This window comes from Neolamprologus brichardi, chromosome 9, assembly GCF_056152115.1.
Source record: "Neolamprologus brichardi isolate AB-2024 chromosome 9, ASM5615211v1, whole genome shotgun sequence".
In the NCBI taxonomy this organism is placed as follows: Eukaryota; Metazoa; Chordata; class Actinopteri; order Cichliformes; family Cichlidae; genus Neolamprologus; species Neolamprologus brichardi.
Window position 1 is genome coordinate 17,602,162 of NC_142112.1, and position 27,249 is coordinate 17,629,410.

At 39.7% G+C, this 27,249-nt stretch overlaps 2 protein-coding genes across 2 annotated transcripts; both read right to left on the minus strand.

Annotated features, from left to right (window-relative positions):
* Positions 1–8,497: 8,497 nt before the first annotated feature.
* LOC148101402 (B-cell receptor CD22-like) lies at positions 8,498–14,751 on the minus strand. Its single transcript, XM_087845499.1, has 6 exons — positions 14,709–14,751; positions 14,146–14,520; positions 12,337–12,642; positions 11,996–12,256; positions 11,713–11,803; positions 8,498–8,744 (listed from the first exon to the last, which is right to left on the minus strand). Exons 1-6 carry the CDS (start codon positions 14,749–14,751, stop codon positions 8,498–8,500), a joined length of 1,323 nt encoding a protein of 440 aa, XP_087701625.1.
* A 3,752-nt stretch (positions 14,752–18,503) lies between these two features.
* LOC148101403 (myelin-associated glycoprotein-like) lies at positions 18,504–26,146 on the minus strand. The gene is made up of 6 exons (XM_087846055.1): positions 26,101–26,146; positions 21,625–22,008; positions 19,355–19,660; positions 19,028–19,285; positions 18,694–18,775; positions 18,504–18,585 (listed from the first exon to the last, which is right to left on the minus strand). The coding sequence occupies exons 1-6, from the start codon at positions 26,141–26,143 to the stop codon at positions 18,504–18,506; spliced, it is 1,155 nt and encodes a 384-aa protein (XP_087702181.1). The 5' UTR covers positions 26,144–26,146.
* Positions 26,147–27,249: the final 1,103 nt, after the last annotated feature.

Below are 27,249 nucleotides of genomic sequence, written 5' to 3' on the forward strand. Positions count from 1 at the left end.
GCGCCCACTTGACCACACCAACAGTTTCTCGCCACCAAAAGCGGGTACTTGCAAAGAATAGGGAGGAATATCATCAGAAGTGGGAAAGGTAAGCCCCGATGGGGGTGATAATGTAACACACCCAAAGAAAGATTTTAGGTCTGACCAACCGTCTCAGTCGTGGGCAAAACGATGACAGTCAATAAAATTCTAAAAGATAATTTAGTGACAAAAAATATCAAGAGATAAAAGATAAAACAGTCCAGTGTCCCATTCATGAATCAAATAAAAACACACAGTCCCAAGGCCAGAGCCAGCTATGCCACACGGCCAGTTGCACTCCACATGTTGCCTTTAACAGGGGTAGAAGTTGTCCTTGGAGACCCACTACCCTGCAAGCATATAGCCAGTGATCACTCCAACCTGTGCAACTCTGCTGCCTTTAGGCTGTGGCATATAATAGGCCCTGGCCTGCACAGAGAGACAAAATGACACCTTCAGTATAAAATTCATAGCGCAAAACCCATCCATCCCAAACATATCAGATTATCACATTACATACATGCACAGAGAGACAAAATGACACAGCAGTGTTTGTAGTGTGGGCTATAAGTAGACCAGTGTATCAGTGCAATCAAGTACACCTGCCTCTAATTAGTCCAACCCCATTCCAGCCATTGGCTAACCAAAAATGTGACACACGCACAAAAAACCACTCCCAACCCAGTGCAACTTCACACAATAATATGGAGCTGAATTAACACAGGCACACTAGTCTACCATGTTACAATAACACCATTAATTTCACGTATGGTCAAATTCTTAAAACTTGACCCCAAACATGAAAAATTCTTCAAACATTTAGAGACAGAGTGGAGTTCTAGATAAACATAATGCAACAAATCACATAAGGATGGAGCGTTGGAATCAATAAGATGGGGAAATAACACGCAGGAAAAATGTTGATCATGTTGAATATGTTTATTCCAGTGTGCAGGGATTGGCTAATCTGACCAGGAAATGTTATAAATGGATTGTCGGAACAATCAGCGTTAAAATCACCTTTGACAGTCCAGACTAAGATGGCGTTGGACATCTTCAGGGCGGAAAAGGGTTGGTGTGACCAAGGTGTGGTTTGGCTTGTTGTATGTATATTTCATAATGATACAGCTCTGGATGGACCAGTTACCAGGGCACGGAAGGAGGACAGACTTATTAAATGAGGAGAAGGAATTTTCTGGGATTGGAGATCCTCTGGGTGAGTGGTTGACTAAAAGCATGCATAAAATAAAAGCTATTTTTTGTTGTTGATTGGTAATAGATTGATAATTGGCCACATTCACAGTTGTATTGACTTGTAGTGGACGTAGTCTACTTCATGTTTAAGCACTCTAATTAACAGATTGAAAATAGTGACATTAAAGGAAGAATATGCAGCGCCACCCTGTCAAATGCCAGTGCCGATGGGGCTCAGTGATGAATCAGGTGAGCTTCATGGCTGAATTAAAACATAGAGGCCCCTGCTGTGGTTAGTAAGGAAAAAAAAAAAGGGTGTGTTTTACTGTTATTTTAGCATCAGCATTATTGTTACATCAAAATCATATAACAAGCATTGCATTGAACATTTATTGAAGCTATTGACATATTAACATTTGTATTACAGTGATTGTTATAACCCCATGTTAATCTTCTATCTACAGGTGTCAAAAGTAGTCAACAAGTTCATGTTGAAGTGAAGTTCATAATAATACAGGTTTTGTTTGTAGACGATTGTGAAGACGCAGGCTCTGGGCGGAGCCAGGAGTTGAACAGATCTAACATGACAATTAAATTGATTTCATTCCCTAACACAGAATAACAAGACTGGAGCAACGACACTGGATAGGAGAAAGTCTGATACTTTCTAAGATATGAGGTCACTAACCTTTTCTTTTAATTTTCTAGCTTAATTGAATGGACACATGTTAGAATTAGAAATGGCTAATTTGTTTTTGATGTCTTTTATTAGAATGAGTGGTTTTAATCATTTTCATACATATCTTGCAAATGTGCTTATAATGAGTTGGCACTCGGTCTTTTGAAGGTCATAAGCTTCGTTCGGCGATAGTCCGGACTGATAAAGTGTAAGAAATGCCTTGAGTGCAGCGGGCTAAATGCAAACACGCTTACACACACATACACTAAATTAGGATAAGTCCTTGGGACATTCTGAATGTTCTAAACCAATTCTGAATCACCAAAAGATCAGTAGACAGCAACATTAGATTGTTAGAGCTAGGAAGAGAGGTGTTTTGGTTTTCTGTCTCTTACAGAGAAAGGAACAGACACCAGACGAGGTCACAGATATACGAGGATCCTTCGCAGCAGAGACAGTTACGGTGACTGCGGAAACATCAACTGAGTTCAAGTGTCATGGCATTTTGGGCTCCAGTTAGTCACCTCAAAAGGATGGATCCCATAAACACAACAATAACCATGAAGGGGTTGACGGAAATCCAGGAACACCACACCAACGACGTTCGAGAGGCTGTTGGTCATAAGGAGAACACCTTTCTGTTCCTTTTCTTGGGGAACACAGCTGTGATCCCAGAATACACAGATCATTGTTTGAAATCGGGGCAGAATAATCCCCTGATCTGTGCAACGACTGAAGGGTTGTCTAACCCCTGATGTTGAAGGAAACAAGAGCAGAGGATCACCCGACTGGAAGACACTGGTGCCTACAGCAATAAAATAAAGGTTAAAAGCTCCTCGGACAGAGGTTCTAGTCTGAGTACATTTGAAGGGTATAAGGTAGCACCGAAATAAAGCTGTGGGAGAACTGGGGAGTGATGGGAGTATCATCTGTACCTACTGTTGTTGTTGTAAGAAAAGTTTTTCTTGCATCTGAACTGCGTAAACACAGAGGTCATCTCACATATGGTTCACCCAACAGGGGGACAAAAGGCCTCAGGAGTAAGGAGGAATGAACCCGGCAACACTGGATTGCAGGGTGTAAGTGAGCTCTTTATGTCTAAAGAGCTCATCAGGGGGAATTGTGGGATTATGATATTATTTTATGCCATGTTAGACCCCCAATTAAAGATTGTGAATTATTATGTAGTTTTAGTTTGCATTATGCTCCTGAATTAGAAGAAGGTGATAATTATTATATTTGGTAAACTGATTTGCATTACATTAGACTGTTGATTTATTGTGAATGAATGATATTGTTTTATGATGCATTATACTGCTGAGTTATAAGAAATACTGTTCACAGAAAGTCATCGCCTTATTTGTCTGATTAGAAGAGAACAGAGCATACTGCCCCATCTTAGCAGGAGCAGATAAACAGGGAGCCAAGGTCGTAGCTTAGGCGCTGTGTGAGAAAGAATGTGAATGTTTAGGCTTTTATGATTAGGTGGGGGCCACTAGAGGCTATAAGAGTTTGATCAAGGCTCCACCATTTTGAGATCTGATGCTGTCTGCTGTATGGTGTCCATCTCCCACGCGTGTGTTCATTAAATCATCGTTTGACTTGACCCGGCCGGACCAGTGTGGTTATTTGGGTTTTCCTCCTGTATCCATCCCCAATATTTGAATCCGTAACAGTCTTATCTTTGAACGTCCTGGGAATTAACGGCTTCAAACTTACAAACTCTTCTTTTGCAAGCTCTGCGTTTACACCATTTCTGAAAATGATGTGGTTTACACAGCTAATCAGTGTTCACATAAACAACATATCTTCGACCAGCACACATGATATTGTAGCAATCCACCAGCTACCTTCTCAGGACTGTGGAGAAGTGATCCAAGAGAAAAGCAAGGTCATCAGCACCATGGTCCACTAAATCCTCTTTGTTCTCTGGCCAGCTATCATGATTGAAAATGTTGAAGCATTTGACAGCTTTGGTTGTTGCTGACTCAGAAGCACTATCCTCTGTTGTAAGAACAAATACATTTTAATAAATGAAAATAAAAATATAACAATGCTGTTAACAATAATAAAAATATTTCTTATCTACATGTATTTAATACACTTGCCTAGGAGACTGCTGAATCTTGCTTTCAGATTTTTCACAGTGGATTTGATTGTTGCATCCATTACTTTTTTAAGTTTAGTTGCAGCAACACCATCTTCAGCCAGAGTTGATGCATCTCCTTTGAGTGTTATTGTCTGTGTATTGCATAAACGATAAATAGAGATTGTGATATTGATATTAGAAATATTTGTGCAAATATAAATAAAAAATAATAATAAAATAATAAATAGTGTTCTCTGTTTAAATATAAGACACAGCTATATGTAGGCCTACCTGGAATTTGTAGACTGCCTCTGCAGCCTCATATCATTCAGGAACTCTGACAGTCTTCCATGAGGCTTGGGTCTTGCAACCATTATCTCTGTGGTCACCAGCATTTGTTCCAGGCTGCAAACGACCTGTTTGGGTATAACAGTGCTGCATTTTTTTAAAAAGTTGAAGATGACCACAAACACAGTTCATATTTACACATCCCACTTTATCTCACTTACCTGTGGTAAGATGACATCATTCCTTTGAAGTAGGAGGCTAAACTTAACTAAACTAATGCCACAGAACACATCTGTAATAAAATGGCAAAAGGCCACAAAAGTGGCATCTTCCATTGATTTCCTAACCTGTATGATACAACAATAAAAATTAGTTACCTAGAACATTGATGAACTACATTCTTAAAAAATATAAAGTCAATAACAATTGCGTAATTCGCTAAAATAAAAAGAATATTCAGAAATAATGCACTGACCTTCGTAGCTCGGCCTGCAATGTCTGCATTAGAAGAAGAACCTGCCAAATAGTCCATGTGGCGGTACACAGTAGTGAACTACCCTGGTTTCAGAAAGGTCTCCAGGGCCCTTGAAACATGTGGGAGCCACCTTGTTCCCTTCACCCCACTGGGCACCAGCACATTTACTCCCAAGTCAGCCCCAATGACCCTAAGCTCTCTCATTGATTTTGGGCTGAAATGATACATCTTCCAAATTAAATGGAGAAGGTCATACAACTGCCTGATCATTGGAATGTCCCTCTGAACTGACAACATTGCCAATTCCAATCTGAAAAGATAGTAAACTTTTAAATGTAGACATATCTGCTCTATAAAAGAAATTAACCCACACAGTGACTTTAGAGTGTCAGTCATTTCTTGTCTTCTAGTCTTCCACTGTATGCCTTACAGGCATACAGTGGAATGTGGTCACCTGCCTCCTGCTGCAGAAGGGCTATGACACCCCCTTTGCTGCCCAAATTAACAGCAGCTCCATCAGCCCCCATAGCAATGATTTTATCCAACCAGTTACTGCACTGGTCCCCAAGAGCAGCAAATGCTTTCTTTGAGGCAGCATAAATTCCTAAACAAATAAAAAAAAAATACCATTTACTTATAAGATCAAGAGTTTACAATGCAGTCTGTTTCAGTTTGAGTTTCTATATTCGTGTATTATTGCCAGTGTTGGTCAAGTTACTTGAAAAAAGTAATCAGTAATTAATTACTGATTACTTCCCCAAAAAAGTAATCCTGTTACTTTACTGATTACTTATTTTCAAAAGTAATTAATTACTTAGTTACTTAGTTACTTAGTTACTTTTTAAAAACATGATTTACAACCTGAATAGGTGATAAAGCGATAGATCTTTCAGCCCAATTCTACTTTTTCTACATAATCCATCATACAAAATGTAATCAAATGGAAAAGTCTCTTTTTAATACTTGTTTTGTTAGTTTTAATCTTTTAACTTTATGCATGAAGCAAAATTTTAATTATATGCACCCTTCTCTGACTGGAAGAAATTAGTTTAACATTTAAACCTATTTTCTGCACATTCCAGCACATAATAAATATATATATATATATATATATAATTATTATTATTATTATTTTTTGTGTGTGTTTACACTCACTCTTTCAGATGCAAGTAAAACACAGCAGAAAATAAATAAAGTCAAAGACTAGCGGTCCTTTTGCTCTATTTTCACCTGTAAAGCAGGAGTGGGGTAGGCGGAGGTTTATCCTGGTGCAGGTGTGCCGCAGCGGTCAGTGGAAGGATACCGCAGTTTCTCTGTGAGTTTCTCATTACGTCGTAGCTACTTGTCCTTGCTTGGAAGTTTAGGGGGTTTTTTTCGCTGTAAAAAGAAGTTTTCTTCTCACGCACAGCGGACACTGATGTTTTTGTCACTTTTTACGGAATCAAACTCAAAATAAGGTCAGTACTTCCACGCTTTAAACGCTGCACGCTCATACTCTCTCCCGCACTCGATATATTATCCATTGTTGATCTGCACACAGCTGTTGTCACGAACATCACACTCGCTTACCTCACTGTCATGAGACATTCTCGCAAGAAAATCACGGTTTTAGTAACGCAGTGTTCCTACGGGAAAGTAACGGTAATCTAATTACCGTTTTTGCAATAGTAATCCCTTACTTTACTCGTTACTTGAAAAAAGTAATCGGATTACAGTAACGCGTTACAAGTAACGCGTTACTGCCCATCTCTGATTATTGCTATGTTTAATTTTCAATGATAAGAATATGCTAGATATGGTTAATGCAGTAACACGACGTAATATTATTAATCATATACATAGGCTACGTGACATGACATGGCTTGGGCATGGGCATGCTCGACCTCAATGTGTCCAATCAGTATATTCGCTGGTCTTCCTTTTTGCAAGATACGAGCGTACACAATGACACATTCTTTTGTGGCGATGTCTGTGTCTCCATCGATCAGGAAGGCCATGTATGTACTGTTCGCAATTTCCACTGACGTCTTTTTTTCAGTGTGTCAGCGATTACGCCTATAAACTGGGCGCACGCAACATCATTGCTGTATGTAGGGTTTATGTCCAAGCCATTTTTCTTGTGAAGAGTTATTTCTGACTTGAACTTAGTAAACGGAACTTCTTCTTTTGCAATATTGTAGGCAATGTTAAATTTAATGATCATCTCGGCCTCCTCCGATGACCTGTTTACTCCTGCCTGCCGCTGATAGGCAGTGGGGAGCGGGGACATTTTGGCAGTGCATTTATCGCGGCATGTAATGTGTCTTCTCGATGCTGTATGCTTTTTCAGCGTTTCAATTTGAAACATATTAGCACCAGTGACAAATGCAGTGTTGCCGGCCATGGTCTTTCCACACTTGCGGCAATAAATGCAGTGCATCGTATTGTCAGCTTGGCTGTATCTTAGCCAGGGAAACTGGTCAAGCCACTCGATTCGAAATGTATACATTCTCTCACTTTTACTTTCAGTGGACTCCGGCTGGGAGTCGATCGTATGTGGCTCATTTTCTGATGCCGTCTCCGGACCAGTGTTTGACAAAAACAGAGAGGTTGATGGCTCCGTGTCAGAGCGCTGGCTCAGAATTTTGGACTGATCAGGCCTTAACTTAACGAAAAAGTTATCAATTATTCTTTTCATATTTTCTCAATACCAACTTCATACACTTCTAACCTGGGCTACTCACCCTTCTCTATCTGCCCGCACTTTCAAACGTAAACACAAGTAGGTCTGAGGAATATCGCTGCCTCTGAGTATCTCTGATTGGTTTAGAACACGACATGGGCATAATGTGTGTCTGTTGTTGAACACACGGAGACTTTCAGGGTTGCTGAAACTTTTTTTTTCCGAGAAAATACTTGGTTGCACCGGTGCAACCAAGTATTTTTTATTAGTCGCACCATGGAGAAATTTGGTCGCATTTGCGACCAAATTGGTCGCACTCTAGAGCCCTGTATATGTAGCAACCAATTACTTTACATGTGTCTGCAAACCAAGCCTCCTCGTTTTCACTCCCAGCACTGGACAGTCTTGCGTCAGTTGTTCTCAATAGGTCACATGATAGGGTGAGGCAGGGTCTCTTTGACTGTTATAAGTAATTATCTAGCAGTCTCCAACATTTGAAACATGGAGAGTTTGAAGACAAAATAAATTTCTTATCCACTTATTTAGATAAGAAAAAGACATCCAGCACTTAACATCACAAAATACAGAGTAAACCTTCAGCACAAATTATATTAATTATCACACAAAAACACTTTAAATTAAGTAAACATATTTTATTTAACACAAGTTTACATGTTTTGATGCCAGCTTGCCTGCAGCCATTTAAACAAATTACCTGTGACAAACCTTTTCATTTCAACATATCTACAATGTAAATAATAAATCATTCAAGAGCACACACAACATGCAAATACTGTTTGAGCACAATGATAGCTAAAATAATTTTGTATGTGGAGGTTTCTAGTCATCTGCAGAAATGTCTCAACTGTCATGTAAAGTAGTTCCTTATTGGAGTGCTGCAACATCTATTTACATGCATTTAAGAAAAATCTAAACAAAAAAGTCAACTGAAAACAGCCGTGTGAGATTAAAGCTGAACATAAAAAGCTGCAGGATTTTGTTTAAGTAACTACTTAAGAACAACACTAAACTGAAAAAATGACATTTGTATGTGCAGGTTCTGTGTGTATGTTTCTTTAATACACTGTGTTAATGTAATGTTACTTTTTTCTTCACCTGAGCGTAGAGTTCCTCTTGGCCGTGAGCGCACTCTGTGTTTTCGTGCTTTTTGACTTTCACCTGTGTGTACACCGTATCCTGCTGCTGTCCTCTGTACTGCACTGAGTCAGTTGATGCTTCATATCTCAGCACAGAGAAGTTGATCTCTCCATAATGGATGTTTTCTTCTTCTCCTTCCGATATACTTGCTGGCTCTTCACTCACTTTTCTGAGGTTCCTGCTTGAAAATCAAATAGCCAAAATGAATAGAGTATCTTTCTGCTATTACAAACTCTGTGTAAACAATCTTGGGATCAAAATATAGCTAAACCTTGTAAACCTTGTTCATGAGCTGTTTAAGTATCAGAGTCAAAGACACTTTATTTATCCCCAAGGGGCAGTTAAGATAGATGATACCTTGCCGACCGTACATACAATACACAAACATCACACTGGCAAGACAGGTCAGGCTAGGTAGCACTGGCCACATGAGCAGCGACCCGGAACCAAAACAATGGAAAATGCACAACATGAGGAAAGACGAGGAGAAAAAAAGAACTCTGCCCAGACTGAGCTCCAACAGGGAGATCAGTTTGAGAACAGAAAAAAAGCCTACCTCAGCACATAGCACATGAATCATCACATCTCACAACATAAAAGACATAAGCTTCGAAGGAATTTGGAGGGGGTGGGGGGGTGAGTGTAAGTCTGTGTCAGAGTACATGCATATGTGTGCGTGTGTGTCTGTTCCGTGTTCAGCCGAGAGAAAGTGTCCCTTCACTGGGTTGGGAAAAAGTCAGCAATCTTCGGTCGACGCAGGTAGCCTTGAAGGAGGAGGGAGAGAGTCACAACATAGTCTTGTTATCTAAGGAAGAATTTTGTTATTCCCGTCAGCTTTTGCCTTGAGCATTCAGCTGGCGCCAGGGGAGCCGCATGAGATGGAGATGGTAGTTGTTTTGGTTAGTGCAAAGAAACTGCTTCCAATTTTACAGTTGGTCTAATGTCTGTCACTGGTCACCAGGTCTCTCAAATGCTGTTGTTCTTCTCCAAGATCTTATCCATATTGCAAAGCTGTGCACTTCTTGAAGATCTTCCCATATGGTGTTCAATAAACAGTCTGAGTACTCACAGCTTGCACATCGTCAATCATGTCGGCCAGCCTAATGCGGGTTTTGAATAGCTGTAACCGCTTTCTTTGTTCTTCGATAAGCCAGGTCCGAGCCAGCTCTGATCAGCCAGAACTCTGTTATCATTGTTCCGAATGGTAGATGTCATTCAGTGTCCTCCATCGCGGGTGTCGCCAGGCACACGACACAATCGGGTATCCGGCAGCAAACGTCTCTGAAGAACAATCGGGCTCTCCTGAGTAGGGATGGGTATCGTTTAGGTTTTATCCGATACTGGTGCCAAACTGGTACTTTTGAAACGGTGCCGGTGCTTAACCCTTTAAGACCTACCATAGAACCAAGTCCGCCAGAGCTTACTTTATATTTTTACATGATGTAGTGCCATTTTTGGGAGCATTTCAAGTTGCTATACATCAATACAACTGTTATAGCCCATATTTTAATTATATGTATGCATTAAGTCCATTCAGAAAAGTATAGAGTCAAACATGACTTATAAAAACACCAGTATAGGCTTTTAAGGCCTACAAGTAAAAAACTAAATTTTCCGCAAAATGACGTCACTTCCGGTTTCGGGCAGGAAATGGCGGACATGCGATTGTTCGCGTTGACGTCTTTTTCAATGTAGGAATTGTTATGAACAGCTGATCGGATCGGCAAAGCGTGTTTCTGGAATATTATGGTTTTGTTGCTGCAAGTGCTTTTTATGCAATTTTTGCAAAGCTATATGTGGAAGGAAACCGTGACCTAGGACAAGCTGATGGCATAAGATGTAAGTACAACTCCTCCGGTTTCATATGCAAAAAAAATTATTGCTCTAGCTTAGGCGGTTCCGGTTCTACAGGGATTTAAAAATAGTTATGCAAAGCGGAGTATGCCTGCTCTGACCGGCTTTAAAGGGTTAAACAGTGCTCAAACCTGTGCTTAAACAATGGAAAACACAAACTTTGTCCTAAAGCCTCTCATGTTTAGTTGTTTTTCTGTAAAAAGATAACAATGTTAGTCTTCTCTGCAGCTATAGGGCATATATGGTATCACTCTTGGCTGGAAGCAGTGCTTAAACATTGGAAAAACACCAACTTTGTCCAAAAACCTCTCATGTTTAGCTGTTTTCCACTTTTTCTTTGGTCATTTTAGCCTTTTTGGCCAGGGTGAAGGGAGGATCTGCCATCAAACAAGAAGTCAGCCGCATGTAACTACGACGGTGTTTGCTAGTTCACCTCACATGCATTAATGTAATAACGTGGTTAGCCTACTCAACGTAAATTACACACAAACAACATTAAGCTACTGACCCAGAGAAGAATGGCTGCTGCTGCCATCATCATCCTCATCATTTCTGCTACACTGGCAGGGCTAGGGGCCAGGTCTCTCCTCTTTGGGTTCTTGGGGGATGTTGCTAACTCTGGGTCCGATAACAGGCACCACACCCGCAGTAGATGTGCTCGGTGCTCGGTCTTGCAGCAAGCTATCAAATACGATGCATTTCTCTGCTTTTAAAAAAACGCTATGCGTTGCCAGGTGTTTCATCAGATTCGAGATGTTACCTCCTTTGACAGTATCACAGTATCACCTTAAAGCACTTGTTGCAGGCTGCTGAGTTTGCATCTTTTGCTGTGAAGTACAGCCAGACTTCTGACCGCTTTGCCTTGGGCGTTTTTAATCTGTAGCTCTGCTCTAAAAGAACGTACGTACCTGGACCTGCCTACTATTCTCGGAAAGGTAAAATGATTGGTTAGAATCCAAAGTGTATGACATCTCAAGGGAAAAAAAGCACCGAAATAAAGCACCAAAATGTGCGCAGCTTTTCGGTCTAGTTACTACCGTTTATGTCATGGCACCGGATACCGGTATCCATCCCTACTCCTGAGCCCAGGTTTTTCGTCTAGAGTAGAGTGCCAATATCCGTTGAGGAACCAGTTGATCAGATCCACAATTCTTTGGGTTTTAGAGAGTAAGACTGAGAAACTTTGAGGGTTAGAGTTAGACGAGATTAGACAAGTATATAGAAGCCAAGCAGGAAAGATAAGGGAGGGAGAGGGTGAGAGATCATATTTTCTGCTGTGATGTAATATTTACCAAACAAAGATAATCAGGCAGACGAGTAAAATGAATCCAAGGATTCCTCCAAGAATTAGCCATGTTGGGAAGGAGCTACCATTCTGCTCTCCTGAAAAACAAGATCAATATGAAAAAACATTTCAGTTAAAGAGTTAAACAGGAGCCATATACGGATTAATTTTACATTTTGTATAGCTCTGTTAAGAAAAAAGAAATAAACAAAGAGAAGACAACAGTAGATGAAATGAAGAAAAATTGGATAAGAACATGCAACACATTAGTGGTTTCAACCTAACTTTACCTCCTACAGTCATGTTAATCTCTGCTGATGTCTGATTACCCAGATCATTAGTGGCAATACAGTAATAAACTCCTCCATCTGTTACATTGAAGCTGTAAATCTCTCCTTCAGATACTTTCACAGCTCCATCTATGCTCTTCTTGAACCAGGTGAAGTTGCTGACTGGAGGTTTGGCTCTGCTGGAGCAGGTCAGGTTCACCCAGCTGCCTGCTGACACCAAACCTGATGGACTGATGGATGCTGAGGTGTCTTTAGGAGCATCTGGAGAAATAAAAGAGAGAAAGTGATATCCCATGGTGTCCTGGAGGATTCAGTTCAACAACAAACTCTGATTGTCTTACATGAAACACTGAGAGTTTCTTCTGTCTCTGCTGTCTTGGTGTTGTTTCCTTGGTTCACAGGATATCTGGCAGAGCAGCTGATCTTCTTTCCATCATGTGTGTCTGACAGAGTGATGGTCTGCTGGATTTTAGTTGTAAAGCTTCCATCTGTGTTTTCCTCTATTTTGTTGTGAGAGTCTTGTTGGAGATTCCAGGTGAGTTGAGGAGGGGAGTGTGGACAGGGAGTGAGAGCTGAGCAGGTTATAGTGACAGACTCCTTCTCCTTCAGATCACCTGGGATTGTAATATTGGGCCTCCAAGGAGAATCTGTGGTTTGATATCACAAACGTATTAACACTAAAGTATACATGCAGTTTGAACTACTATGGATTCTCAGTTTTGTCAATATAAACAACAACTGACAGTCAAATCGATTAAACCTGAAACATCACTGGTTAAAAGTGAGACATTTGATGTTTTTTGTTAATATGGACACATTTTGAAGACCATTTCTGCACCAAGAATTTCAAATTGTTCGTCTATAATGAAAAGAAAAAAACACATCTACAAGAGGAGCCACACACACAGCTGCTTTCTCTGGGCATGTTTGAAAAAAATTGAAATTTGGGTTGTTGTTACATTTACAAGAGTCTAAAGTGAAATTTGAACAAAAGGCTTTTATGTTTCCACGGTGAACTGAATTAAATCATCTACGATCTGCATGAAATTCAACAACTTAAAACTAGTTAAATGTATTCTTGTTGAGATGACATGATACAATCTAGTAGGAGTGGTTAGTTGCCTGAACTTGTGATGTTACAAGATCACGTGAGATCTCCAACCACAGGAAAATCACTGGGGTTATAAGAGGCAGAAAAGCATACACACTCCACATGTCTGCTGTTGCTATTGGTAAATGGACTGATTCTTATGTAGCATTTTTCTACTCTCCTAGACCATAAAGCGCTTTATACAACATGCCACACAAGCACTTTTTCAATGCTTTTAAGTGCTTTCAAACTAACATTCACACCTATTCATACTACGATGGATACATCAGACAGCAATTTAGTATTTTACCCAAGGATTTTTAGCATGCAGACTGGTGGAGCCAAAGGTTGAACCACCAACCTTCCAATCAGCAGACGACCTGCTCTACCTCCTGAACTACAGCCACCCATATTGTGGCTTAAAGCTCAATAACTGGCAGAGCAGCCAGTCTGAGCGGCCTGTCATAGACCTGTCGAGGACAAAAACATAAAGAAAATTCTGTGTCAAACCTTGTTGGGTTTAAGTAAATGATTCTAAATTGCCCATAGGTGTGAGTGTGAGTAGGAATGGTTATCTGTCTCCTTGCAACAGACTGGTGACCTGTGCAGGATGTGCTCCACCTCTCGCCCGATGACAACTGAAATAAATCCCTGCCCCCTTGGATATCTGATAAGGAAAGGAGGAAAAGGACGGATGGAGTGACAGGTATGTTCTAAATCCATTAAATTGGAGGAAATCTGGGTATGTATTATTGGGCCTCCAAGAAGAATCGGTGGTTTCGTATCACAAACATATTAACACTAAAGAACGGTATATTACATACATGCAGTTTGAACTGCTGTGCATTCTCAGTTTGCTGAAGTAAACTAAAACTGACGTAGAAATGAATTAAATCTGAAAAAAAGATCTTCTTAAAAAAATTACAATAAATTTTCTCTTCTTTATCTCATATTATGTTCTTTAATTTGTAAATGTCTGCATTCATTAAAGAGAGCGAGTATCAGAACAAAGGTTTGTATAATTTTATGATATAAATGAATTAAAAACTTCAGTCTTTACCTCTGACTGTTATTTGAAGAGGATCATAATGAGCTGTTGCCTTGAATGGTTCACTCTCTACTCTGAAGACGTATTTGTCTGTGTAGTTTGTGGTTAAATTAGAAAACAGAGTGGTGCAGTTCCTCTGACTCAGGTTCCCAGTAATACTCATTGGATAGATGCTAACTGCTCCACTACTGTTGAAGATCACATTGTTTGGATATTTGCCATTATTTTTAATCCACACTCCAAAGATTTTTCTTTTGCTGTTAAATTTCTGTTCTTCTTTGGGTCTGAAGTTACATGGGATTTGCAAACAAGATCCACTGAGTGCTTCCATCTGCTTTGGTGCAGTCATGTAGAGTTTTATCCAGTCAGGATAATCAGCCAAAGCACCTGTAAATACAGTTTCATTATTAACAAGCTGCTGTTCTTTCCTCTGCTGTTCATTGTTTGTAAGCTGTTTACATTTTCAATCACAACACAAAGCGCTGGCTCTGTCTTTCAGGTTGTTTTAAAATGGGTGAAAGTTAAATTACAAATGAATCCAAAAAAGTTTTTGAATAACTGAACAATCAGCTCACCTGAAACAAAGAGAACAGCCAGTAAAATGCTGACTGTCACCATCTTCATCTGGATTCACAAAAAACAAACAAACAATAAAATCAACAAAAAGTGAATGAGAATGATTTAGTTATTATTATTTACATCTGTGGTGCTGTGTGCTTTGAAAATAGCTGAAATATTAAAACAATAAGGTAAAATCACATGATGTGTCAGTCAGTTGACTGAAGGAAAAATAAGAAAAAGGTTAGTTTATAAAGTTAATGAATACAATGAGTAAAATGTGTTTTACTGTAACATTAGGCAGTTTGTAAAGAAGTTTATAAAGACGACATGCTCTTTAAGAAAGACAAGTCCAAAATAATAAATGTCTTTCAGTTTAGAAAGTTAAGAAATAAAAGCAGTAAAATGTTTCTTTACCCCACATTACATCTGATGATTGTCTTATGAGTGAAACAAAGCCTTCAGCAGAACTACTATAAACTGTAAAATACAGATTATCATTTGATGAAGTACATGTAGAGACACCCACTGACTGTAGCGCTGCATAATGAAGTCAGTTTTGTGTTGCCTGCTTATTTCCTGTGAAAGAAGTCAGATGTTGCCCTTAAAGACATTTTTAACTTTTGGTCTGTCGAAGCCTCTGACCTTAACCTTACACAACTGATTTAATCATTCTCAGTATGATATATATGTACAACCTGTGCTAACACAAATCATGCTGATGGACTATGACTGACTGTATCTCTCTCGCTCTACACACACACGTTATCTGGACATCCACCATAAAGTGTTGTTTGCCTTTGACTGCTGGGCCCTGAGAGGCCATGCGTGTGCTGCTGGAGTGGTGATACTGGAAGATAGAAGTGGCAAAGCTGTGGGACCTGTTTATTCTGTTATTTGGTAAAGTGATTAATTTATTAGTAGAAGCTTGGTAAAGGTTTTGAATTACATTTTCTCCTTCAAGCAATGGAAACTCCAAATTGAATTCAAAGTAATTGCTCTGTGAGGTATTTGGCTACAGAGGATCCTTGTGGTGAATCACCAATCGTGTAGCACAGAGGTTCCCTGATGTTCCAACTTCTGGCTCGCTGATGTCATAAAATGTATGTTTTAGATCATTTATATCAGGGAGGGTAAGAAATGTTGGTGAGATCAGTAACAGCATGCTGAGGCTGAACTCTTCCAACCTACAAGTGCCGCTCTGTCTCCAGCTCCTGGTTGAACCTTTCCAATGGACCTTTTAATTGGGACGTATTCAGAGGGAACATTTCTCTGTCACAACATTTGTTCAACTGCACACTCATTTCCTCTGCACTTCTCTTCTGTTCTCAGTCTTGCACACTTACTTGCACACACAGTAGATACAATGAGAGTTCATACTCTCTGGGCCTTCACGTCTCGGCGTTACGCTGTTGCACACGTTGATCTGTGAATACACTAAATCCTGCTTCTGTGTGCTGTCCTGCACTGAGACTAAAGAAGGTCTCTGCTTGGAGGAGTCAGTTTCATCATAATGAACATCTTCATTTTCTGCTGTTCTGACTGCTTCTTAAAAAAGACACACTCTGTGAAATCAAACAGACCAAACACATCAAACAAGCCCTGTGCTGCAGCCAGAGATCAGGCTGACAGTGATTATCACAATATACAATGAGGAGCTGGAGGAAAACTGTATTCCACCTTATTTTGTTTGTTAATAATTATGCAACGAGTTGATACCATCAGAATAACCACTACAATGTGTGGCAGTCGGCATATATCAGTAACGTGGTCAAACACAGAAACTAGCTCCCTGCGGTTGCAAACAAAAAAGGAAGTACAGGCAGAGAACCTGCTACTTAAGAAGGTGCAATCTTGCTTTAGTTGCAAAGCTGTTATAGGAGAGTTTAAGACATTTGTACGAAAAAATATGTTTCATTGGGGAAAGACATATTTCAATCTATCATTTTTCTGGTGTTTTTATTTGTCATATTTAGTTTTTGACATTAAAGGTTCCAAAATATAACTTGAGTATATCTTAGTTTTAAACTCATCAGTTAGTCGACAAAGACATTAGTCGCCAGCAACATCCCTACAGAAAAACTAGTTAAAAGAATTGATAATGATTTATATAAAATGATTAATTTATTTGGGATTTAGACTCTGATGACCCATCATGTTAGAATGGAATCACAGAGATTTTGGACACGACCCCTGAAGGCTAGAAGCTGGCGGTGATGAATTTGAAGGCTGAAGCTTGGATGGAGCTCTGAGGTGTCTGTGAAGTGAAGATGGGGAGGTGGTGTGTTGCACAAAGGGAGAATGACAGAGAGCACAAATGTAGAGCACACAAAGTGGTGGCTGATTGGCTCAAATAAGGTTGGCAAGAATATGCTTGGACTAGAGTATAACTGTGTCAGTATAACAAAGAGGTAGTGATGTAAAGAGAAAAGCAGCCTAACACCCATGAAAGAGGGCAGATGAGTGATCTTGTTGGACTTCTCTGCCCTCAGCTGTGGGCTACTATTCATCAAGCTAAACATTTATGGCTTCATTGAGCACTCAGGAGACTGTTTCATTCTTCAGAGCTTTTACTAATGTACCTTTTGTAGTACTTTCATTCTTGTAAAATGATTGCTTGGAGTAAAAGCTCAACTCCAGCCATTACTCGGTGTTTTTGCCATTCAACCACTAGATGGCGGGCCTTGAAATGACCAGACCAGGAATACAAATATTTGTTGATACAGAGATTCAATTACTTAAAAGAAATGACTATGACTGGTGTTATAGCTACATATGACATTTGCAGGGAGTTTATAGATTAGCTGAACAGACCAAAGGAGGTGCTGCTGCCATTGTCATAAGTAATGGACTGGTTAGACTAAGAACGCAGACTCAGAGGATTAAGTTCAGTGTGTTTATTTACAGTGAAGCAACAACAGAATGTGACAACAGAAGGATTTCCAATCAGTGATTCCAGGGCTCCAGTTCAGACAGGACCACAGGAAGTCTCTTTCTCAGTAACTCACTCGGAAGTGTTGACAGAAAAGTCCAGACAGGAGAGATAAAGAGAAAATGGTCAAGTCAGCATGGGACGACTGCAGGATCACAAGGAGACCATTCACATGCAAGTGACTTTGCACTGTTAATAGATTCTGAGGTTGTACAGTTAGATCATCAGTGTGTTAATTAAAATCACCTACCAAAGGGATGTGGTTTAATTTTGCAACAATGTATTAAGACAGATCAAAGAATTCATTTAGAAAGTCATCACAGGTGGATAATACTACAGCAAACTGGACTTTCATGGTTAACTTTGAAGGAATGAAATGAGCTCAGAGTAAATGGATCATAACTGAAGTTGTACTTGTAAATCACTGCTATTCCCCCAACACACCCTGAACACTTCAGGGCATTACAAATGTTCTTTTGTGTAGTCCACAAAGGGGGCAGCAGAAGCTGTTGAAAGGTTATTCAATAGTAATAGCAAGAACACAGCTGTACCTGTAATAGAGTGTAAAATTGCATGGATCTCCACACATTATGCTGGATCAGTCTTACAGAAGTGTGGTGTTAGATCAATATTCATGGATACACTATAAAAAGATAAATATAAGATGTAAGATATAAATAAGATGGTCAGGCTGAAGCAGCCCCTGTTTAACAGACTTGGGGCAGTGAAGGAATGATATGAAATTATCCACAAAGTAAATGTTTCGATTCCTGCAACATCGCTACACTCAAAGTAAAATAGTCATGTACAACTGTTGAAAGTCACTGCTGTGAATTTAGTTTTTTTTTTTCAAGGTGGAGTTTTTCCTCCTGTGGAAACTTTAGTTGATGTGTTGCGATGTGACTCTGCTCATCTGACAGCGTTCAGTATCTGGATTGTTGGAGTTTCGTAATCTGAACCAGCTAAAGGAACAAAAAAAATAAATAAACCACAAAGAATGAATTATTTTATTTTACTACAGATGAGTTAGTTGGTTTCAAATGAGTGTATCACAGAAACATTTGTCTCACCACTCAAATACGATCAGTGTGCTCATGAGCATTATGATTCCAACAGTCTTCACTATAGTGTAGACACCAACCAGGTTTCCACCTGTAATGGAACAAAATTTTAGAGTAATTCAGACAGTATGTGACAAAATGAACATTTACCAGTAAATAAGACCATTCAAGGTGAAAAATTATTTTCAAGCCTAACACATAAACAGCCACATACTGTAGGACAAAGTACAAGATTTGAACTTAACATAAAGCTAATTTTCATTCCTTTTCAACTCAATTTTAAGGAATATGAAAAAAAAAAATTAAAAAAAAGATTTTGAAACTTAGTGCTGAGTAACTTTACCTCCAACAGTCACGTGAATCTGTGCTGATGTCTGATTACCCAGATCATTAGTGGCCACACAGTAATAAACTCCTCCATCTGTTACATTGAAGCTGTAAATCTCTCCTTCGGATACTTTCACAGCTCCATCTATGCTCTTCTTGAACCAGGTGAAGTTGCTGACAGGTTTGGCTCTGCTGGAGCAGGTCAGGTTCACCCAGCTGCCTGCTGACACCAAACCTGATGGACTGATGGATGCTGAGGTGTTTTTAGGAGCATCTGGAGAGAAAAACATAAATCATGTTGTCCGATGGGATTCAGTTCAACAACAAACTCTGATTGTCTTACATGAAACACTGAGAGTCTCTTCTGTCTCTGCTGTCTTGGTGTCTTTTCCTTGGTTCACAGGATATCTGGCAGAGCAGCTGATCTTCTTTCCATCATGTGTGTCTGAGAGAGTGATGTTCTGCTGGACTTTAGTTGTAAAGCTTCCATCTGTGTTTTCCTCTATTTTGTTGTGAGAGTCTTGTTGGAGATTCCAGGTGAGTTGAGGAGGGGAGTGTGGACAGGGAGTGAGAGCTGAGCAGGTTATAGTGACAGACTCCTTCTCCTTCAGATCACCTGAGACTGTAATATCAGGCCTCCAAGGAGAATCTGTGGTTTCACATCACAGACATATTAACACTAAAGAACAGTATATTACATACATGCAGTTTGAACCGCTGTAGATTCTCAGTTTTGGTAACATAAACTAAGACTGATCACACTGATATACACATGGATTAAAACTAAAAAGAAAATCTGAGTCTCAAAGTGTTACATTTGTTAGTTGTTTTTTAAATATGGACACATCAATCAATTTCTAAGAGTCCAGAAGCTAAACTGGACTTAAAAATATTAAAATCCAGTCATGAAACAGGGCGGCACAGTAATTAGCACTGTTGCCTACATGTTTTCCCAGTGTATTCCCAATGTACAGCTTCTTTCCACAGTCCAAAGACATGCAGTTAGTGGGCTTAGTTGTGAATGTATGTGCAAATATTTTGCTGTGTCTATGTGTTAGCCCTGCAACAGAGTGGTGATCTGTCCATGGTGTACCCTGCCTCTCGTAGTAAGGTAGCTTGAATAGGTTCCAGCCCCCACTTGACCCTAACAATTATAAGTGAAAGAGAACTGATGGATAATGAAAGAATGACAATATAAGAAAGGAGGAGCTGTTGTACATGGAAGGAAGGCACTTAAGAATAATCCTTTCTGAAGCAAAAATGTAGAAATATTTGACTTTAAAAATGTTACCAAGTCTCACATAGTTGTGTTTTTCTTTTTTCCTATTTAATAAAATAACAATAAAATCTGTCAGTTTTACCCCATTGTATGTTCCTTTGTAAATGATTTGTAAATGTCTGTATTAATTTACAAAATAATGTCAGGACAATGATTTTGAGTGTGTTGTAGGCAGGGATGGGTATCGTTTAGGTTTTATCCGATACCGGTGCCAAACCGGTACTTTTGAAACGGTGCCGGTGCTCAAACCGGTGCTTAAAGAATGGAGAACACAAAATTGGTCCAAAAACCTCTCATGTTCAGCTGTTTTTTTGTAAAAAGATAACAATGTTAGCCTTTTCTGCAGCTATGGGGCATATATGGTATCACTCTTGGCTGGAAGCAGTGCTTAAACAATGGAAAAAACACAAACTTTGTCCAAAAACCTCTCATGTTTAACTGTTTTCCACTTTTTCTTTGGTCATTTTAGCCTTTTTGGCCAGGGTGAAGGGAGTATCTGCCATCAAACAAGAAGACAGCCGCATGTAACTACGACGGTGTTTGCTAGTTCACCTTACATGTATTAATTTAATAACGTGGTTAGCGTACTCAACGTAAATTACAAACGAACAACATTAAGCTACTCGCCCAGAGAAGAACGGCTGCTGCTGCCATCATCATCCGTCATCATTTCTGCTACACTGGCAGGGCTAGGGGCCAGGACTCTCCTCTTCGGGTTTTTGGGGGATGTTGCTAACTCCGGGTCCAATAACAGGCACCACACCCACAGTAGATGTGCTCGGTGTGAGGTCTTGCAGCAAGCTATCAAATACGGCGCATTTTTCGGCTTTTAAAAAAACACGCTATGCGTCGCCAGGTGTTTCATCGGATTTGAGGTGTTACCTCCTTTGACAGTATCACAGTATCAGCTTAAAGCACTTGTTGCAGGGTGCTGAGTTTGCATATTTTGCTGTGAAGTACAGCCAGACTTTTGACCGCTTCGCCTTGGGCATTTTTAATCTGTAGCTCTGCTCTAAAAGAATGTATGTACCTGGACCTGCCTACTATCCTCGGAAACGTAAAATGATTGGCTAGAATCCAAAGTGTATGACATCTCAGAAAAAAAAAGCACCGAAATAAAGCACCAAAATGTGCGCAGCTTTTCAGTCTGGTTACTACCGTTTATGTCAGAACCGGTGCCATCATGGCACCGGATACCGGTACCCATCCCTAGTTGTAGGTCAATCAGTATCGTTGACAATGGATCAAACAATGGACAGCGAATATCACAACAAAGGTTTGTATAATTCAATGCTATAGATTCAATGCTATGGATTAAAAACTTCAGTCTTTACCTCTGACTGTTATTTGAACAGGATCCTTTTGAGCTGTTGCCTTGAATGGTTCATTCTCTACTCTGAAGAAGTATTTGTCTGTGTAGTTTGTGGTTAAATTAGAAAACAGAGTGGTGCAGTCTCTCTGACTCTGGTTCCCAGTAATACTCATTGGATAGATGCTAACTGCTCCACTACTGTTGAAGATCACGTTGTTTGGATATTTGTCAAAGTATACATAATTTTTAATCCACACTCCAAAGATTTTTATTGTGCTGTTAAATTTCTGTTTGTCTTTGGGTCTGAAGCTACATGGGATTTGCAAACAAGATCCACTCAGTGCTTCCAGCTTCTTTGGTGCAGTGATGAAGAGTGCTGCAGAGTCAGCATAACCATTTAAAGCACCTGTAAATAAAGTGCCATGATTAACAAACGTCTGTTCTTTCCTCTGCTGTTCACTATTTGTAAAGTGTTTACATTTTCAATCACAACATATAACGCTGGCTCTGTCTTTCAGTTTGTTTTAAAAAAAGTTAAATTACAAATGAATCCAATAATGCCTTTGAATAAATGAACAATCAGCTCACCTGAAACAAAGAAAACAGTCAGTAAAATGCTGACTGTCACCATCTTCATACAATAAAACTCATTCCTGGAATCATAAAAAAATAAAATCAAATAAAATCAACAAAAAATTAATGATTATGATTTAGTGACTATCATTTACATCTGTGGAGCTGTGTGCTTTGAAAATAGCTCAAACATAACAACAATAATGTAACAGAGTTTAAGTCTAAGATTAAAGCACAAGTTTTAAAAAAATGACATCATGTCTCAGTCAGTTCACTGAAGGAAAAATAAGAAAAAGTTTAGTTTATAAAGTTAAGAAATAAAAGGAATAAAATCTTTCTTTCATAATAAGCACATGTGTTTTACTGTAACATTAGGCAGTTTCTAAGAAAGTTTATAAAGACGACATGCACTTTAAGAACAACACAAGCCAGAAATAATAAATGTGTTTTAGTTTAGAAAGTTAAGAAGTAAAAGCAGTAAAATGTTTCTTTACCCCACATTACATCTGATGATTGTCTTATGAGTGAAACAAAGCCTTCAGCAGAACTACTATAAACTGTAAAATACAAATTATCATCTGAGGAAGTACATGTAGAGATATCCACTGACTGTAGCGCTGCATAATGAAGTCAGTTTTGTGTCGCCTGCTTATTTCCTGTGAAAGAAGTCAGATGTTGCCCTTAAAGACATTTTTAACTTTTGGTCTGTCGAAGCCTCTGACCTTAACCTTACACAACTGTTTTAATCATTCTCAGTATGATATATATGTACAACCTGTGCTAACACACATCAAGACTATGAAACACTAACCTTCTCTCATAGGAGCATGGGTTACTCCACACATTTGTGGAACTTCATATAAAACTCCAGCATCAGTTGCTGCTTGTCATTTTACCACTGGGCCCTGAGAAGTGTGTGTGTGCTACTGGAGTGGAGATACTGGAAGATAGAAGTGGCAAAGCTGTGGGACTTGTCAGGGGCTTGTTGGTATCACATGTCACATGTTCCAAAAGTAATGCATTAGACTAATATTTTCAGTAACACTGTACACATTACTGTACAATGATGCCGTTACTTGCGTAGACACAGCCCAGCAGACAGAGCCGGAACCTCTACAGATAACAAAGACAGTAATTAGCAGTCAGCCTCCATTTCTGCTTGTACACATTTCTACCTGATCATTTTAAAGTTTCTTTCAGCTGTTTTTCAAATTTGTTTTGAGCTTTTTTGTGTTTTGAAAAGGAAAAAAAAACCCCAAACTTACCTGAAGCTGTGTGAAGATGTTTTCCCCCTTCAATCAATATCTGTGATTAAACACTTATTTTAAAAAACTCAGCTTAGTTTCATTAGTCACACTCAGGCCTGATTGCTGCCAGACCCATTGAATCAGGAAATCACTTAAACAGAGTGTCTGACAAAGTAAAGAAGTTTAAAAGACCTCAAAAAGCATCACAACATGTCTCAACCTAAAGAAACAACCAGGAAACAAAGTCAGTGACATCTATCAGACTGGAAATTGTTAAAAAATAAATAAATTCAGAAGCTTTGAGATTCCAGTGAAGCACAGTGAGGACGATTATCCACAAATGGAGAAAACCAGAACCTGTTGAACCTTCCCAGGCTTCCAAGAGAAAAACATCTGAAGAACTGCAGGCCTCACATGCCTCAGTTAAATTCAGAGTATGTGATGCAAAAATAAGAAAGGGAAGCGTTACTTCCTTTTCTTTATCATATATTTATGGTGTATGTCTGATAAATATGTTCCATAAGAAAAATTACAGAAGGAAAAAAAATCAAACAAAAAGCAAATATTTCACTGGAAACTTTTAATGATACATCACAAGGTTTATGAGAGCACTGGTCACCAACTTCAACAAACTACAAACTACATATGTTCTACATATGTTTCCGAAAACACTGATCAGGTTCCCTGTGATGACCTACAAAGGAACATTTCTCTGTAACAACATTTGTTCAACTGCACACTCATTCACGCACTTTTCTTCTGTTCTCAGTCTTGCACACTTACTTGCACACTCAGTAGATACAATGAGAGTTCATACTCTCTGGGCCTTCACGTCTCAGCATTACGCTGTTGCACACGTTGATCTGTGAATACACTAAATCCTGCTTCTGTGTGCTGTCCTGCACTGAGACTAAAGAAGGTCTCTGCTTGGAGGAGTCAGTTTCATCATAATGAACATCTTCATTTTCTGCTGTTCTGACTGCTTCTTAAAAAAGACACACTCTGTGAAATCAAACGGACCAAACACATCAAACAAGCCCTGTGCTGCAGCCAGAGATCAGGCTGACAGTTATTATCACAATATACAATGAGGAGCTGGAGGAAAACTGTATTCCACCTTATTTTGTTTGTTAATAATTATGCAACGAGTTGATACCATCAGAATAACCACTACAATGTGTGGCAGTCGGCATATATCAGTAACGTGGTCGAATACACAGAAACTAGCTCCCTGCGGTTGCAAACAAAAAAGGAAGTACAGACAGAGAACCCGCTACTTAAGAAGGTGCAATCTTGCTTTAGTTGCAAAGCTGTTATAGGCCTGACATGATGATACCAAATACAACACTGCAACAACAGTTTTGTCCTTTCTGCAAATATCCTGTAATAGACAAAACTAATATTTTTACTAACTTAAGTTAATTCCAAACCTGCATTGCAGCTTACAGAATACATATAACTCTCAGTATGAATGTCACATTATATCTGTAGACATCAAATATGCAGGTATTGTTAAGCTATGAACAGTCACAGCATCACCACAGGAGCGATGCGGTAAATGGCCTGTATTTGTAAAGCGCTTTTCTAGTCCCTAAGGACCCCAAAGCACTTTACACAACCTGTCATCCACCCATTCACACACACGTGATGGCAGCTATATTGTAGCCACAGCCACCCTGGGGTGCACTGACAGAGGCGAGGCTGCCGGACACTGGCGCCAACGGGCCCTCTGACCACCACCAGAAGGCAACGGGTGAAGTGTGACTGAGACTGTCAAGCCGGTGCTCGAACCGGCAACCTTCCCATTACAAGGCGAACTCCCAACTCTTGAGCCACGATCGCCTCGGGACACTCAGAGATGTTACAAAGGAATCCAGTGTTACTGCACAACCCAACACACAACATTTGAGGTCAATAAAAACAAAAAGGCATTTTATATTTTAGTTGCATGCCAAGAGCAGTAAATAAATAAATATCTGAAAAAATAATAAATGTGCTTCATCTTCATTCTAGGAGAGTTTAAGACACTTGTACCAAAAATATGTTTCATTAGGGAAAGACATATTTCAGTGTAAATAAACTGCTTTTGTGACTTCAATTGAATGCCTCCTTTTTAAAAGAGTTTATTTTCAAGTTGTGTGGAAGCACTGCTGACACTAACTTGTATATACATCACACATGAACATGTCAGGGCTAACAGATGGATTCAAGTGCAGACTGTGTTGTGGTAAGCAAAGGGTTGACAATTTATTAACACAGAAGGGAAACCACAGTGATGTGTATATAGAGTGAATGGGGCAGGAAGGAATCCACACTTGCTCTCCACTCAATCCAAACTCCGCCACTCCTCTTCTCACACACACTCACTTCTCCACAGCCACTCTCACTCCAAATTCTACTTATGTCGACACACACAGGGATCAGGGTCCACCACCAGTTCCGGGGAGATCTAAACACAAAGAGTCCGATTAGATCAATACAACAAAAATATAACAAAAATCTTCTGTTATCATTTAAATTCTTGTTTTGTAAACAAACCAAAGAGAAATGACCAATTGAAGCATTACAATTTCAAGTTAGGACAATAACAGTTGGAAAAAGTAGCTGTAGGTTCACTTTTTCTTCCAAATAAAATTCACATTTTAAATGATTTCAATATAAGTGAACAAACGGCTCACCTGAAACAAAGAGGAGAACCGATAACATGCCAACTGTCACCATGTTCACAAACTGCATTTTAACACACAAACACAAAGAAATCTGTTCCACACATGAAGTTTTAAAACAGCGCCAACAGTCTGTTAAAGTTTTTTCACAAGAGAACTTCCCCTATTTAACATTTTTTTTCTTAGTAGTGTAAAACAACAACACAACTAAGTAAAATTTAATACATATTTTCATTTTGTCACTTCATACATACATTTAACACTAAAATCTGGTTTGATTTCAACTGGCATACTGGTTGGTGTCTACACTATAGTGAAGATTGTGGGAATCATAATGCTTGATAGGGACATCTCAGGACCTCCAAGGTATGGAGGCCTATCTCCCCCCACCACTTCCCCTGCCAGTGGCAGACGCCCTCAGACATCGGTGCGTTGGTGGTTCTTTGTGTCCGGGCATGGGCGTCCAGGTACACACCGGACACTTGTCGGGGCCTGGAGCCTGGGGCTCACTCGGGCCACTTCGGGGGTGGAGTGCCCTCGGCCTCTCGGCCTGGGGCTCGGTCACTCTGGCACAGCTGGCTGCCGGCTGAGCTCACGGGCACGTCATTGCAACCTCCCCTGGCTTATGCACCGCGGCTGCTGAGTGACCCCTCATCTGGGGCTCTCCTCAGCTTTTTCTGGGATAGTGGCGCGGCTGCCCCTCTGTTGGTCTTCCTTGGTCTCTTGTGTTCTGGGGGCCTCTGGATGTCTGGAGTCTTGATCTCCTCCATACCTGCTTCATGCCCTGGAGGACGGGGCAGTGGCTCCCCACACCCTCCAGCAGATCATTACATGAAGGAACCTTTTAAATACAAGCGCGTTCATGCTCACAGGTGTACACACGGGTGCTCACACACACAAACTACACCCTTTTTGGCTCCTACCTCAAAGCACACTGTGCGCTGTCGATCTTACGTGCTGCACAATAATATTTAGTATTTACTGTGATATTCCCATAGATCATCGTGATGTTGTTTATTATGTTGCTCTTTTTTTTTCTTCTGCTTGTTTTCTCTTTTTTCTTTCTCAACAGGTGATCCAGGTGATTGATATATGTATTTTTTGTCTGCTTATTTAGTTGTTTTTTGTTTTTTGCCCTTTATCCCCGTCCCTCTTCCCCGC

Excerpts from the sequence above, each read along its gene's own strand:
- LOC148101402 (XM_087845499.1), bottom strand. The coding sequence starts at position 14,751 with ATGGTGACAGTCAGCATTTTACTGGCTGTTCTCTTTGTTTCAG. Across the intron at positions 14,521-14,708 it reads GGCTGTTCTCTTTGTTTCAG|GTGCTTTGGCTGATTATCCT; the intron begins GTGAGCTGATTG and ends CTGTATTTACAG. Across the intron at positions 12,257-12,336 it reads AGAAACTCTCAGTGTTTCAT|ATGCTCCTAAAGACACCTCA; the intron begins GTAAGACAATCA and ends TTATTTCTCCAG.
- LOC148101403 (XM_087846055.1), bottom strand. The coding sequence starts at position 26,143 with ATGGTGACAGTTGGCATGTTATCGGTTCTCCTCTTTGTTTCAG. Across the intron at positions 22,009-26,100 it reads GGTTCTCCTCTTTGTTTCAG|GTGCTTTAAATGGTTATGCT; the intron begins GTGAGCCGTTTG and ends CTTTATTTACAG. Across the intron at positions 18,586-18,693 it reads ACACTGATCGTATTTGAGTG|CTGGTTCAGATTACGAAACT; the intron begins GTGAGACAAATG and ends TTGTTCCTTTAG.